A 15,826-nucleotide genomic window follows, 5' to 3' on the forward strand; every position below is an offset into this window, starting at 1 on the left:
TCAGTGGAAATTAAGTCTCCTTTTGTTCTAGGCACTATGCTTTTGTCATTCTTTTCTTTCATGATACTTATCACAGTTTTAATCATGTTTATTTGTGTGATTCTTGTGTAACCTTTAGGTTGTGAGTTCCAATGAAAGAAGAAGCATACCTATTTTTGTTTATTTCTATATCCCTAATGCTTAGCATTATATCCAGCATATAGCAGGTGTTCAATAAATGTTGAATAAATGCCAAAAGGAAAGACAAAGAAACAGTCCAATCCATTTAGTTCAGTCCTGTTACTAATTAATTCACAGCATATGTGCTACTCCTTGGGTTGCAATGTATGCCCAGTAACAAGAATTGAGTTTTAAGATACTGGGGCTATGGCAAAGGAGGGAAGATTGAAGGACCTACCAAAGATAGTCTGAAAACCAAGTCAAATATGTTAAAGATGGGCTAAGATCAAAATAACAGGGAAATAAGGAAAAAGGGCCCAGGTATAGAACCAAAAGCTTAACATTAAGAAGAGGTGGAGTCCAAGTGAAAACAGGTCAGTTAACAACACATTTGAATTTAGAGTTACTGGTAAGGTTGGTGATGGGCCTGAAAATTGGCTTGGTTAAGCATCTATCCTCTGCTGATTTTAATAGTTTCTTTCCACTATTTGGTAACTTTAATTCTGCGGGGCTCATGAAACTTTATCATGTCCTCATCCTTCATTCTCATGTCCAAAGAAAAAGTGCTCAGTAGCTACACTAAGTTCTTTATTTTAAAGTAATAATACTTTGAATTTAAACAAAAATAATTTGGCCGCTTCCTTGAGTTGACATATGAGATGTCTCACCTTCAGTTGGAAACGAATTTTTGTCCCTTTACGTCCCCAGTTCTTTATTTAAATATACTATGGGTCTTTCTCAAAATAGAGCGTTCCTAAATAGCGGGTTTGACCTTTTGACAAAATAGTAAAGAAGCACTGGAACATTAAGAATTTCAAAGATGTGCAAACCTTAGGGGTCACTGATGTTTGCAAGTGGCACCCAATGGAACCAAATGACAAGGCCAGTATTGTAAGGTAAATAACCCAATTTTGAGATGGGAAAGTAGGAGCACCCTGGAGTGTCTTTATCATACCATCAGAGACCAAATCAGCAATGGAATTCTTAACTTAGTTTCTCTCCTTAGTACTCCATTCCTTTCCTATGTAAAAAAACTCAGATTATTTTTAGGCTGGCTTATTACATTTCTATTCTATTCTATATCCACCTCTATTTTATTCTGAAATCAATATGTATTAGATGTTGTGTTGTGTTGTCATTCCTCAACTTAGTACTCTCAGCCCACCCCCACACTTTATCACACTAAGCTAGTTTTTTTTTATATAATCAATTATTCTGTCAGTTAATCTAACCACGTATTTTTTCCAAAAAGCTGTGCTTCTATTTTACATCCATATTTGTGATAGCATTTACGATAGCAGTGCCTTTTGAATTTTGATAAGAAGCTTAATCCAATATGCAGCAAAGCTTTGAGTTATCTTACTGGATATATAACACGAAACTACCTTTTAGAAAGTCTGTGACTATAAATGGTATTTTGTCCTAACATATTTTGTTTTTATTTTAATATAGTCTGTCTATGGTCTTCAAAATGATATTAGAAGTCACAGTCCTACCCACACACCCACACCAGAAACTAAACCTCCAACAGAAGATGAGTTACAACAACAGGTGAGTCAACCTATAGTAATGGTTTACAGGGTTACAGAGTAGCAGGTATGAAGACCAGATGTTGATGTTAATAGTAGGTATTTTTAAAACTGATTTTTAGGATTGACTGTTTCATATAGATTTGTAGTGAAAAGGTGATTTTAAGATACGTAGTCACTTGAAAATGTATCAGTATATGGAGATAGTTTTCAAAACTCTTCACTCTTTAATTCCCCAAATCCTTTTTCCTCTAACCAATTTTTAAAATTACACACACTGATTTATCGGTGCCTCCATTATTAAGAGTTATTTTATACTCCAGAACTCTGTCTTAAAGAATGAGAAGACAAGAGGTTGGTGACATTAGGTCATGTGTTTTCCACCTCCAGTCATGTGGCATGATCTTCACAAAAGAGTGCTTAATCTTGTTTCTGCAGTACTGATATCTATAAGCCTCTTGAAGTTTTCCCTCATTAGCACTGACGAACAGTCATGGTATGTATTGTTTCTTGTTTCACACATTGATCAATAGCGTTGGCTCCAAGTAATATTTCAAAGCGAACACCAAGGGTCTCATATCAAATCATAGTTAAATATCTTGGTTAGTTAAGTCATGGGACTTTTTCTCCTTTTGCTTATTTTCCCCTAATATTTTATTGTAACATGGTTTATCAGTTGTGTAATACATACTTTTTCTACTATATTTATAGTCACCATGAAAGAAAAGTAATTCAGAGAGTTTTAAATTTTCCACGTGTTATTATGTCCATGTGAGAATTTGTCCTGAAATGTTGATACAATTATTCTTAAATATAACTGATGCTTTTGTTGGGTTAGTATTAGGAAGTAGGGTTTATTTTGAAATTATAGTAACGAATAACAAACACATTTATTTTCTGAATTTAATGTTTGAGGGAGAAATGATTCTGATTTGGATAAATGCTAAAATTTCTACAACACTTTTAAAATAAAGTCACATTTTGTTAAAGCAGGCAGAATGTTCAAATTCACTGCTGTTCCAAAGCAATACTGGTTATGTTTACATTCAGAGTTTAATTTTTTGTTAACTCTTTTAAAGCCCTCATGTCTGATTTTTTCTACAGACTTTGAAATTTTACTGGTTGAGAACACATTCTTCTTAAGAATTGCTCAGTCTATCAGAATTTAGAGCTGAAAATTGTGAGAATGTAACTACTTCTTTATCTCTTTTTTCAGATAAAGTATTGGCAAATACAGTTAGATAGACATCGGTTAAAAATGTCAAAAGTTGCTGATAGGTAAGTATTGCAATATAAATTAAAAAATTTTCATATGACAATTAAATGTGCTCAATATGGTAAGAGAACTGGTGGGAGGAGAAGTTATAAATAATTGGAGCCCTGTAAGAAATATTATTTTCCTTTTCCTTTTTGAACATGGAAAACTTTCAAAGAGCTCTTTTGTTGTACTTCGAATGGCAGAATAATCATTATTATCTTAGGTCTCTAGAGGTCCAGTCTTTGTGCAACCAGAATCAAATACAGAAGATAATTCCAAGGAGTTGAATCTTTTCACTCCTGCTAGGAGAAATGAAACTTTCAATTTATTAAGTTACCTTTTGGCAACTTAGAAGCTCTTTGTAAATTCATCTTAACATTCACACTACTCAGTTATTTTATGACTTCAGAATTTGAATGAAACTCAGATTTTATATATTTTCCTATTTTTCATTTAAGTCTGTTTTTAAGGCATTCATGTTCTTCACTTTGGGGCATTGCCAGATCTTACCTCTCCAACTTTTTTCCTCTCCTTTTTCCCTTTAGGTTTTTTTTAGATACGGATTTTTTTTCAAAAACTTGTTGTCAGTGATTCCCCCTTTACCTAATTCCTGTAAATACTTTTGACAAAAAATTTCCATTTAACCCCTTCTCCAAGTTGAGCTAAACTTCTCTGTTGTGCTGTGGGTGGGCTAGTTGACCAAGGATTGGAACTGACCTTTAGCACTTCCTTTTACACAGTGACCTCTTCCATTTTGCCTCATTTTAATGGAGGGATATTAATTCATATTGCTTAGGCATGGGGAGAGATGGAATCCTTAGCCATATTTGTCTTCCAAGAAGCACAATAAGTTGATGCATTAAAGTTATTGAAACATGAAAACTGCTATTGGATTTCATTCTATAAGCAAGCAAGGATTCCTTGGCCAGATGTTTTTGTATTGTGTCCCTTACAAAGATCAGATAAAACCTCAGACAGAAAACTAAGGAAAATGAAAATGTTTCTTTCTCTCGAGTCTGCTAAGTTACACGGAACAGTATGTAGAATATGACCCATTTCTTGTGCCACCTGACCCTTCTAACCCATGGTTGTCTGATGATACTACCTTCTGGGAACTTGAAGCAAGGTAAGTGACATTTTCTCTTCCTTCCAAATATTTCACTTATTTCAGGGTTTGATTGAAATAGGAAGAATCTTATGGCTGACTAATTGTAAAAGTAATTTTACTCTGTGCCTACATTAGCCATGATATAAAGCTCTTGTTCAAGGTAATGGTTTTTGAACATTAGATATTTGCATTTATATTAGATTTGCATTTCCAGAAAGAATGGCACAAAAAATTAGAGGTGCAAGCGGTTCAAGGAAGACTAGTCAGAGTTAGGGTCTTTAGTTCTTAAAATTTAGCTCATTGTTTTTAGCTTCCTTGAAAATCTGCATAGCCACAAAAGCCCATCTACTCAAGTAAAATGAATGCTACATCCATAGTTACTTAAGCCCAATACAAGTATGCCTTTATAAATTCAATTTTAAAACAAAATGAATTTACCATAAACACTCTAAGAGAAACTGACAAGAGACTGACTTCTTAAGAAAACCAAAGCACAGTTTAAGACTCCCTGGTTTCTTTCATCAGCTATATAAGGGAAGAATTATATCATCAACCTTGATGGAGTCATAAAAAGATCATTGCATACCCCTTTACAGAGTGAGGATTTAGTATTCTGTAGTACTCCTCTAGAATGCATTTATGGACCTTCTCTTCCATCCAGTGGTTCTTAAATGCTTGACAAGTACAGATTTCTTCATCCGTTGAATTCTAGATTTTATACATGTGAAAGTTGGAACCCCAAAATGTTGTGACTCAACCAGGACTAGGTCACACATTTAATCAACAGCAGAGTCATAAACCAGGATTTAAGTCTTTTGAGTCTCAATGTATTTTCCTCCAATACAACCTGCCACCATGAGACTTCATTGTGTAGTGGTTAAGAAATTGAGCTCTGGGGTCAGAATGTCTGGAATATTACCTGTTCAACATTGGCAAGTTATAACCCTCTTCCTGCCTCAATTTCTTCATTTCTAAAATAAGAATTATAATAGGATCTGTCTCATAAAGTTGCTGAAAAAATCTAGAAGAGAAAATCCATCTCTTTATATCTAATGCTTAATAAACATTAAACTTTATTATTAACGCCTAAATTTCATCTCATGATAATTTCATGCAGATCCATCAATCAGATTTTTTTTTCTGAAAAATATGCTAAAGATGGGAAATTAAAATCATATATGATTTTGAGGGGAAATATAGCAGAAGATAGAATTTTTAATGAAAGGGAATATATTTGGCTTTGTTTTATCTCCTATAGCAAAGAACCAAGCCAGCAGAGGGTAAAACGATGGGGTTTTGGCATGGATGAAGCATTGAAAGATCCAGTTGGGAGAGAACAGTTCCTTAAATTTCTAGAGTCAGAATTCAGCTCAGAAAACTTAAGGTAAACCATGTTGTTTGACTCTTATACTATATGCAAGAGAGACCTACCTGTGATGAGTCTGGTTATTTTGCACTTGATAGACCAGTTACTATCCCACCAACACCATGATGATGATACGGGCCCATTGAATTTCTGCCTCCTGATGGAAGAAGAAAATGAAGAAGTAATGGAAGAAGTAATGAAGGCAAAGCACTTTGTCCAACATTATCACTTCCTCATAAAGGTTTATTTTACACTGTCTCCTGATCTTTTACCTATGTAAATCTGATGCATTTGAAATGGCCTGCATAAAGAAGTGTAACACTTAGACTAGTATTTGGCAAAGTGTGGAATCATTGATAATATTTATGCAGTTTAATTAAAATATCACCTATTTATCAATATTGGTCTTCTTTGTAGATTGCATCTCAAGTAAGATCTAGAAAAAGAGATTGAGTGCTTCTGTAAAACTTGAAACAAGACTATGGAGTGCATTTACTTTGTACACTTAAATACAGCCTCAGGGCAGTTGAGAGCAGCACCTCACTGAGCCCTGCTGGAGGGGTGTGCATCCTTCCCATCTGTTGTAAACAGCATCCTTACATATTTTTGAAACTTTTCTGACTTGAGGCACCTGGAAATTGAAATTTTAAATGTGAGACATTGGAATAGATTTTAATGGCTCTAAGATCACTGAAGTGAGTGATAACTTTCCACTACATAAAATGGTTTTTCTACAAGCTCTTTCATTCATTATTCTTTTGAAACTTAACATCCTAATTTACTTTCTCATGACTTGTGCAGTCCTGGGAAATTCATTTACAGAAAGGCATCAGCATTCATTTGTTTTCATTGGAACTAAGCAGCTCCAGAAATGTCACATTCTTTACAGGAGATTTAACAGATATCAATACCAAACCATTCAGAAATACATAAAATTTTGACAGATGTCCCATGGATTAAGCAAGTTGACCACAGACAGAGTCTGGAGGAATTTAATTATATGTGCATGCCTGTCATGGATGGTTGGGATGCAGCTTCCTATTCTCTTTCAAGTTTATGAGAACACTTGTTTGACAGGGCTTTCACAAGGTCTTCAGTTGCTAAGGATTTTTATTGGACCTACTAAATAATATTTTCTATCCTGAGGTCACATTATCAATTATTGAGTACAAGAATGAATAAAAATAAAGCAGAGATAAAGTCTATTTCTAGCCTTTTAGTGGATGGGGAGGTGGAGTTTCCTCTAATTCTCTAAGTTTTTGAAAAAATGCTGACATCATGGGTTTCATGATGAAGAAATAAATAAGCAGTGCCCCACCAGTATCACCTAATCAAATAAACATCCTTCCTGCTCTTAATAAAAGTACAGCCTAGTGGTGAATACAGAGAAGAAAACAGATCACAACACAAAATCATGGGTATTAGATCAGAGAAATACAGAGGAATGGCAAACCCAGAGGTAGAGATCAGTAAAGGCATCCTGAGAGAAACAGCTTCTAGGCTTGGATGATAAGGAGATAACCAGGCAAAAAAGGAAGAGGGAAGAAGTTTGGGGCAAAAGGAATAGCGTGTGCAAACTCTGTTTCATGAATGAAATTGAATCACTGCTGTTTTCTTAATCCGTGCCTTAACTATTTCTTATCTCAGTAATTCTATGCCACACTAGATTGCCTGATAAGTAATTGCATATAAGAAAGATTACATATTTCATTGTGTGAAAATGTATAAATATCATCCAAAAGGCTTTCTGTCCTAAATTTTAAAAATACAGAATAGTTAATTTGAAGTAGTCCCGGCCCTAGTTCTATAGGGCTTAGATATTTAATATTTTTATGGAAGAAGCGTTTAGTTCTGGAAAAGGTAAATGCTTGCATATGTTTTTGCAGTCTAGGATCTCCCTTACTCCATTTCTTCCTTTAATTTAAATGGCCACATGTATATGTCTTTTCCTGCTGTGTTAGGAAAACAGGGGCTGGATATCCCAAGAATCAGAGGTTATATAAAAATATTGCACATAGCAGACATAAATATCTACCAAATGCTATCGTAAATTTTGGGCTAAACTGATCATTTGGAAAGACTTATTATAAGTGTTTAATTAGAGCAATTTCTTAAATCTGAACTAAATTGCTTTTAGAGTCCTTTTTCTTTGTAAGCATTGTAAATGCTAATAAATCCTGTTAATTTTTTTTACTGCATGTTATGTTGAGATAAAAACAAAGTAAAATTAAAATATTATATATTTCATATATAGTTACATATATATTTCTTGAGTATATACCATAAGCGTTACATGTTTCCATACTGATTGATAAATATAATTCTTGAATACCTTCTATATGCTATAATATGCTTCATATTTACTACTTTTATAAGTATGCCATGCTGTATTTTGTATTTATTATTTCTGATTATCATTCATCTAATCATAACTTCAGAAATGAAATGTAAATATTCTTGCCCCATTTTACAGGCAAGCAAAATATGACTGGAAGAAGTTAAGCATCTTTCAGATTCAGGTTACTAATAATTGGCATCCTAGGCTTTCTATAATCCAATACCAAGCTACTGTCCACTGCTCCCCCAACCTAAACCCCCTGCTTCTGCCTAGGTATCTGTTGTCACAGACCGAGGGAGACAAAACAGTCAAGTTAGCCAGCAGGGCTAATTACACCTAAATAAGTCTCAATGCATCTTATTTAGCATCTGCTATTTAGGGAAGTGTGACACTTATATGAGCATTTTCTTCTAGTATTGAGACAGAAACAATAGTCAAGAAAAACTGCTTATTGATAAGTACTTATTCCTCAAATATAACTTCTGCTCTCCCTTGGTGTATTTTTGCTCATTCCTTTTTCAGGTAAAGCAGAGTAAGTACTATGTAAATGTAATAATATGAATGTTATATGAGTGCCTAAAAATATGTCAAGCACTTCAAAAGTGCCCTTTACGTAATTTATCTCATTTAATCTAATGGAAACCCAGTGAGATAGGCATTAGCATTCCATTTTACTGATGACAAAATCAAGGCTCAAAGACATTGATAATTCCTCATAGTCCAGCTACCATATAATAAAGGGCTATAATAAATAGTCAGTGCCCTTTACATTCTACTAAATTATTACAATGACTATGCTGACGATAAGAAAGGCAGTGATACTTTTAAAGAGGCATTCAAGAGAGTGGTTTTGAGCATGCCATCTGCTGTAGATCTGGGGGCAAACCATAGCTGTGGCACTCACAGAGGGTAACTTAAATAAGTGACTTATCCTTCATATCTTCAGTTTTCTCTAAAGTGGGGGAAATATTAACACATACTTTATGAAGTTGTAGGGATTGCATGAATTAATATAGCTAAATCACTTAGAATAGTGCCTGCACTTACTTGTCAGTGTAGATGCTGTTAGTATTACCTCTTCAACCCTTTGATATTTCACCCGTAATTTCAAGTCTATTTAAGATGTCACTGCATCTGTACAGCCTTCCTAGAACTCCCTTTTCCAACCCAGTACTTGCCCCAGCAGAGGGACTCCTTCCTGCTCTGCATTCCCAGACTATCCGGTTTGTGCTATTCCTTGAGAATCTCTCATGTGCTTCCTTGTATTATGGCCATTTGAATTGTGTATCTTTGCTAGTTCAAGGACAAAGACATTATTTTTATCTACGTGTTCAAAGAGTGCTGAAATGAACCTGAATGAGCATGAATTATAACACTTATGCTCCCTCAGATTGCACCTAGCCTTCCTATTAGATTTCACAGTGTCAGAACCTGTATTTTAAAAGGAAATGGTCTTGACCTTTCACTTCTGAAAGCAACCCATGGTAGTTTTATGTTTAAAGCATTGTTCATGTTGGATTATCTACTGTTATCTATCTACAGGAAAATGGTATCTAGAAACTGGAAAATTACTAGGTTGAGTAATATTTGATATTCTAATTGTAGCTCAACTACTTTATTACTTATTTTTGAACTTTCATTAATCCGCAAGTTAAAACGTAATAGTTATGAAGGTACTGCTTATCCCCTTCTACCTTTCTTAAGACTCTGTAGCCTGTAGTGACCTTCACCTCTGTTGTCATCTTTTCCATTTCATGATCACATCTGGCCCCTGTTGAGGATAACATAGATCTAGTACTTCCTTTTTCAGGTATCTTTTTTTAATTTAAAAACACTATATGATGTGTTATATACGTATTCATTTTGTCATCATTTCTAGGTCTAACCAAAAAGACATAATATAGAGCAAAATTTTAAAAAATGAAACCCATTAATAGAATGTGACTTCTTATTAGACTTTGCTATTTGCTTTTATCAAGCAAAACATGTTCTGGTGTTCTTTCCTTTCAGAATATACTATATTCTATACAGAAGCATATCAAATATATTTTTATATTTAGCAGTGAGTCAGTATTATTTTTTCCAGAACTTCTGAATTGTTATAATGTCTCTGCAAATTTAAGCCTTTTGAACAATTACATGTGAAAGCTTGCTGCTTCTGTCATTTCATAACTCCCTGAATTAAATCGCCTAAAATTAGTTACTTGCCCTGATTTCTCCAGCTAGGGCATTTTCTAATCTGTGTCCAGGCCTCTTTTAATCCCAGTAAAGCTTCACTGTAATTCCCTTACCTGGTAGAGCAGAAAATCCTCTCCATACTAACCCTCATTGCTCAAATGGACAAAAGATCCAAAAGATAGAATATGTGGCATACTTTATCCCCCGCAATCAGATGATCCACGTCACTCCCCTTAATGCCCTTCAAACTCCTCTTCCTTTCTAATAAATGGTTCTTTAGCAGTGCTCCTTTGTTTCAGTAAAATTTAAGGTTGTACAGAATCAGGACCCTGGCAGATCTGTTTCTAACAGAGAACATCTAAAAGAGATAGTTTTCAAGATTTCCTTTCCCCAAATGTTATATCTTTGAATACGACTAATTAAAAAAATCGGTAAAGACCTGTTTCTGGAAGCCTTCAGAGAAAATGAGTTCATTATTATGCTTCATTGTGAATTGAATGATAGGTCAATAATTTAAGAATTTTCGGATTATGAGGCATTGGAGTAAATGCTTGGTGTCACATTTTGCATAGATTCTGGCTAGCAGTGGAGGACTTGAAGAAAAGGCCTATTAGAGAAGTCCCCTCTCGAGTTCAGGAAATATGGCAAGAATTTCTGGCTCCAGGAGCCCCCAGTGCTATTAACTTGGATTCTAAGAGCTATGACAAAACCACACAGAATGTGAAGGAGCCCGGGCGATACACATTCGAAGATGCTCAGGTTGGTACATGGATGGGCCTCACATTGCGTCACAAATGTTCTCCTGAGAAGTTGAAAGTTGGAATACTTTTGTTTTATTTTCATTATAATTGGTGGCTATATCTAATATTTTCAATTTAGGTAACTGTATGTAAAATAACTAATTGATCTAAAAGAAAACAGAGATGCTTTAAAATGAGTTTTTAAAGCCTGGGAATTTTTGTAAATTTGAATGTTTTTACAAGAAAATTTCTTGAAGGGAAATATTTTAAATATTTGAAAACTTTTTACTTTATTTTCTACTTTGTCACCTCAGTAACATGTATTTGAACTCTTTAACTTGTCTTCCAATGAGGAGATTCTAAGATTCTGACATTCCTAAATAATTTATTATTATGGATAGTCAGAACTAAACTAAATTAGCTTGAAGTTATGTAAAATTCAAACCACTTTTGTCTCTGATGATAAAATGAAATAGTAAATTTAGGCATTTATTATTTTTCCAAGTTACTTTTTTAGTCTGCAAAAAGAAGAGAAAAGGAAATTGATATTACTATTAACATCCTAAGACAAATTTTTATGTGTTTTTTCTTTTTTTCTCAAACTGGGTGTAATTGCCTCCTTAGAAGCAATTTGAATTTCTACTTTTTCTAAAAAAATATTGTGCTCAATAGGAAAAATAAACATGAAATGAGAGGATATTATTTCCTAATGATATGTTGAAATTAGCTTTTAAACCAGAACATGCATGCTTCATAATTTCTTAAAACCTCTTTTAGAGAAGAATGTTAGCTATAGAAAGTATCTTGTTTTTTAAATAACTACATTACTAAAACAAGATATAGAAGATGAAGAATAAGGTACACAAATTTCCTTTCTTATTTTTACTCTCGGTAGAAAATATGTTTATCCTTTGCTTTGGTTTAAAAAGAAATGAGCCACTGTGCAGAAAACTAACGCAAGTTGAAACAGCCAACCAAAAACCCATTCATTCGCCCTGACTCTGCTATGGTCTTCTATGTGGAAATAATTACATTCTATGGAGACACATGAGAGAGAGCAGGATGAAAATTCTGGCTCTGTTGCTAATTTCTCTGCTGGTTTTTCTTTCTTGCGGTTCAAGATAAACTTTCAAGCATTTTTCTGGAGCCAACAGCGTGTAAAATATTTGAAATTACCTTCCCCAAATCTTAATATTAAAAAGAACATTTCTTTGTTATCTTTGTCATTGAAGAATATTCTTGCTTATTGGGTCTTCAATAAAAGGAAAAGGCATGATTTTCTATAGAAAACACTACTACCTGACCGTAGGCTTCTTTTTTCAATCAACCTCAGATATTTAATTCCAGCTTTTTGTAGGCTTTTAAACCATATATTCAAAAATATAATAATAGAATTTCCTGCTGCTGTTTAAGAAGAGATGCAATGTAATAAGAAAGCAGATTCTGGAGCCAAATTGCCTGGGTTTTAGTCTGAGCTTTGCTCTGTGACCTATTGCAAGTACTTCACTTCTTCATGCTTCAGTTTCTTCATATTTAAAATAGATATAACAATGGTTACCAACCTTGTTGAGGTTTTGTGAGGATATAATTAACTAATATAGGCAAGCACTTAGAAGTGTACCTGGCATATACTCAAGCATATTTGAGCACTTACTATGCATACCCTTATACTTTGCTAAACATTTGTCATTCCTCTAATCCTGACAATAACTCTATTTTATAGATTAGAAAATTTAGACTCAGAGAAATGAATAAAGTGGTCAAAATTTACATTTTATAAGTGGTAGATCTTGAGCAACATAACATCTGAATCCCAAAATGATTGACTTCTAAATAAGACATTGCCTCACTTTTCCAACAACAAATTCTGATGCAGTTCCAAATGTACCATATTTTTGGAGATGAACCTTAGACTAGATATTGAGACTTAATCCAGAACGTCTTTAAGTGGATTCACAGTAACTACAAATTATCGCTGGTGTGTTTAAGACCAGGGAAACTGAGTCATTTCTTAAAATATATATTTTCTCCAAACAAGAAGAGACTGGGACATTCCGGATACTCTCAAGTTGTTCAAAACTCCGTGTCTAACAGACTGGAATGAACAAGGAGCATTTATGCTCCCCTAGAGTGCAATAAGCCAAAGCAGAATCTCCCTAGATTGGGCCAACACTGAATTGGATGGATACATTTTTTTCTTCTTTATCTACCAATATTCATCATCAAAACAGAACATTGCAGACTGATTAGGATTATCAAATATTTACCTAATCTATCTATGAATAAGTCAAAACATGCACACAAATTGGGAGGTTTAGCAATTAAATATCACAAAATTTATTTTTGGACTTGTGCTCTGGCCTAAAGTGGATGTAGATGACAGTTTTCACCAAACAAATGATTCATTTGGGAAGTCTGCACCCTCCAACTACATATAAATGCCAAAGGCTTCTAGAATGATTATTGAATCTTGACTTCACATCATTGTCTTTTGGCCTGGAGTAATCTTAAGAGACAGCAGATTTATTTATATTCTTAAATGATCTATGTAAATCAACAACTTGATTTGAAATTACTTCATGACTATCTGCTAACTAAATTCCATTTTTTTTTTAAGGACTGGTTGTGGTTTAGCTCCCAAACCAGTTTAAACATTGATCCTTGAATAAAATAATAAATTTGAAAGTCTAAATGTTCTATAAGCATATAAGGTATTCTCATCAGCATTATCATTATTATTTTTAGCTGCTTCCAGATTTGTTTTTGAACCAAATGTTGTATTCTTATCACAGTACTTGATTTTTCCTGAGAAATAATAAGGAAGCACCTCAACCATTATTTCTTTTTAGGAGCACATTTACAAACTGATGAAAAGTGATTCATACCCACGTTTTATAAGATCCAGTGCCTATCAAGAGCTTCTACAGGCAAAGAAAAATGTATTGGTTCTTTGTGAATTTTTTTGACCTAGTTCTCAGTTGTAGTTATTTGGAGTAGTTACCTCTGCTGGACCCACACTATTGGACAAATGGTAAGTGAATATACTCCAAGACCCGCCTCCAAACCTTTGCATTTTATAAGGGCCACTTAAGTTGTATGGGTTTCTGTTTGTTGAATGCTTATTTTCTTCTTTGTTTGTTTCTGCAGATGTTCATGCTTTACAAAGTTGTTTAGACACCGTTTTCATGTTTCATGTTAGTCTTCTGTATGCCAGTTTAAGGAAATAAAATATTACAATAAAGAGAGGAAAAGAACAATGTCATCAGATCAAAAACTTAGCGTTTTCCTTGTCCAGTAAGCTAGAATGTATGTTTTAGGCCATACACTCCATAACTCATTGTTTTCAATGATAGTTGTAATGATAGCAGTAATGTTTGCTTCCACATATTTTCATTTGGCATTTATTCTGAGTCACTTAGTATCCCTACGATGAGGTTTCATACCTAAGATGATAGCCAAGCACATTTTCAAAGAGCTGCAATAGGCTACATTGTTCAATAAATGTTTATAATCAAAGTCTCACTGTAAATAACACCTTATATAACCCGTATAACAGGGAATGGAAAATCTGGATGTAAACATCAACATCATTCATTATTTTGTAATGTTAAAATAGTCCATAGCTTCTTGAAATCCTGAGATGAAATTATAATTTTGTGTAATTCATGATCATCATTTAAGCTAAAGGTATTTTTCAAAGTCCATTGACTTTGCAATGGGAAATAGATACTCTGTAGTTGCACTGTCCAGTACAGCAACCACTAGCCACATGGAGTTGTTTAAATTTAAATTAGTTAAGGTTACATAAAATTCTACTCAAATTTCTAGTACTCAATGGCCACAGCTAAAGACTTCTGAAATATCATTTAGTATAGAATGAAATTTCCATGCTTTCAGAAAGTTTTATTGGATAGCAATGCTCTACAGAATTGATGTTATCAACAGAAATTTAGTACCAGTAGAAAATTATGAGGAAATTCTGAAGTTAAGCCAATAGATTTTCAAACATTTAGGCTTTGAAAATGTTGGCATAAAACCTTAACATATCTACTTCATTTTAGTGTAATTTGATTTTGCTTGAAATCACACTATTTTGTTTGCACAAGAAGAATTTTGGTGTTAAAATTAAAAGCACTAATGCAAACAGAGCCCATGTCCTGTGACATGGCCTTCTGTGGCAACTCTCCTGTCTTCCTGATCCCTATGATTTAGAACATGAATTTGGTGTTGCATCATTTCATCATCCTGTCTTTTTCTGCTGTTTTTCTTTCTTTCTTTTTCTTTCTTTATTTCTTTCTTTCTTCCTTCCTTCCTTCCTTCTTCTCATTATTTCTTTTGTTCTTTTCTTTCTTCCTTCCTTCCTTCCTTCCTTCCTTCCTTCCTTCCTTCCTTCCTTTCTTTCTTTCTTTCCTTCTTTCTTTCTTTCTTTCCTTTCTTTCTTTCTTTCTTTCTTTCTTCTCTCTCTCTCTTTGTTCCTTTGCCCCACCCAACCCCACACATGTAAGTCGGAATACTCAATGGATCGCAGAACATCTTTTGAAAACTTTGCACAGAATGTGGTAAGTTTTAATTTTTAAGGAATTACAAATCATTAAGTCCAATTGGGAAACATTCCCAGTTTCAAGCCCCATCTTCCACCTTGCATCCTTTGATGTAACAGCAAAGGTATTTATTGCCTTTATTCAAATTCAGAATTTCCTGCTTCCTACTTATCTTTCTGTCCCAGCACTTTCTGGAGTAGATAAGATATCACACGTGAAAATCTATATGTATCAAACTAAGGCTTGGAAAGAAATGTGTATTATGATACATAAAATGAAGAAACTGTTCTTTATATTTTAATTTTTATTCTATGTATCTCTTTCTTCATTAAAGATAGTGCATGCATTTCTATACTCTTTCCCTTAGCTCTTCCTAAGGCTTAAAAGGTTAAGAACAATGAGGGTTCTGTGCTTTCTACTTTTGCAGGGAGAAAATGACTTATTGAACAGTTTAAAGCCAGACTCAGTATGAATGGGGGTCAGCAACAATATATGCCCCACCAAAGACCCACTAGCATGCCTTTCTTATTCTTTATTTTTCAGGAAGGTATTGAAAACTATTGCATAAATCATCCAGGAAACCAGTAGTTTCCCTACCAGTGTTTTCTT

The 15,826-nt window shown here is 34.0% G+C and overlaps 1 protein-coding gene across 1 annotated transcript in view; it reads left to right on the plus strand.

The window, feature by feature from the left end:
- Positions 1 to 15,826, plus strand: part of RGS7 (regulator of G protein signaling 7) — a 545,100-nt gene that overhangs the window by 527,765 nt on the left and 1,509 nt on the right. The window contains exons 9-15 of the mRNA XM_027122480.1: positions 1,612 to 1,710; positions 2,905 to 2,966; positions 3,962 to 4,072; positions 5,313 to 5,438; positions 10,509 to 10,695; positions 13,526 to 13,615; positions 15,182 to 15,235. Of these exons, the coding sequence (XP_026978281.1) occupies positions 1,612 to 1,710; positions 2,905 to 2,966; positions 3,962 to 4,072; positions 5,313 to 5,438; positions 10,509 to 10,695; positions 13,526 to 13,615; positions 15,182 to 15,235 (729 nt within the window). The remainder of the gene's footprint in view (positions 1 to 1,611; positions 1,711 to 2,904; positions 2,967 to 3,961; positions 4,073 to 5,312; positions 5,439 to 10,508; positions 10,696 to 13,525; positions 13,616 to 15,181; positions 15,236 to 15,826) is intronic.

This window comes from Aethalodelphis obliquidens, unplaced genomic scaffold (genome assembly GCF_003676395.1).
Source record: "Aethalodelphis obliquidens isolate GAN/ISIS:26980383/991018 unplaced genomic scaffold, ASM367639v1 scaffold24, whole genome shotgun sequence".
Taxonomy (NCBI): Eukaryota; Metazoa; Chordata; class Mammalia; order Artiodactyla; family Delphinidae; genus Aethalodelphis; species Aethalodelphis obliquidens.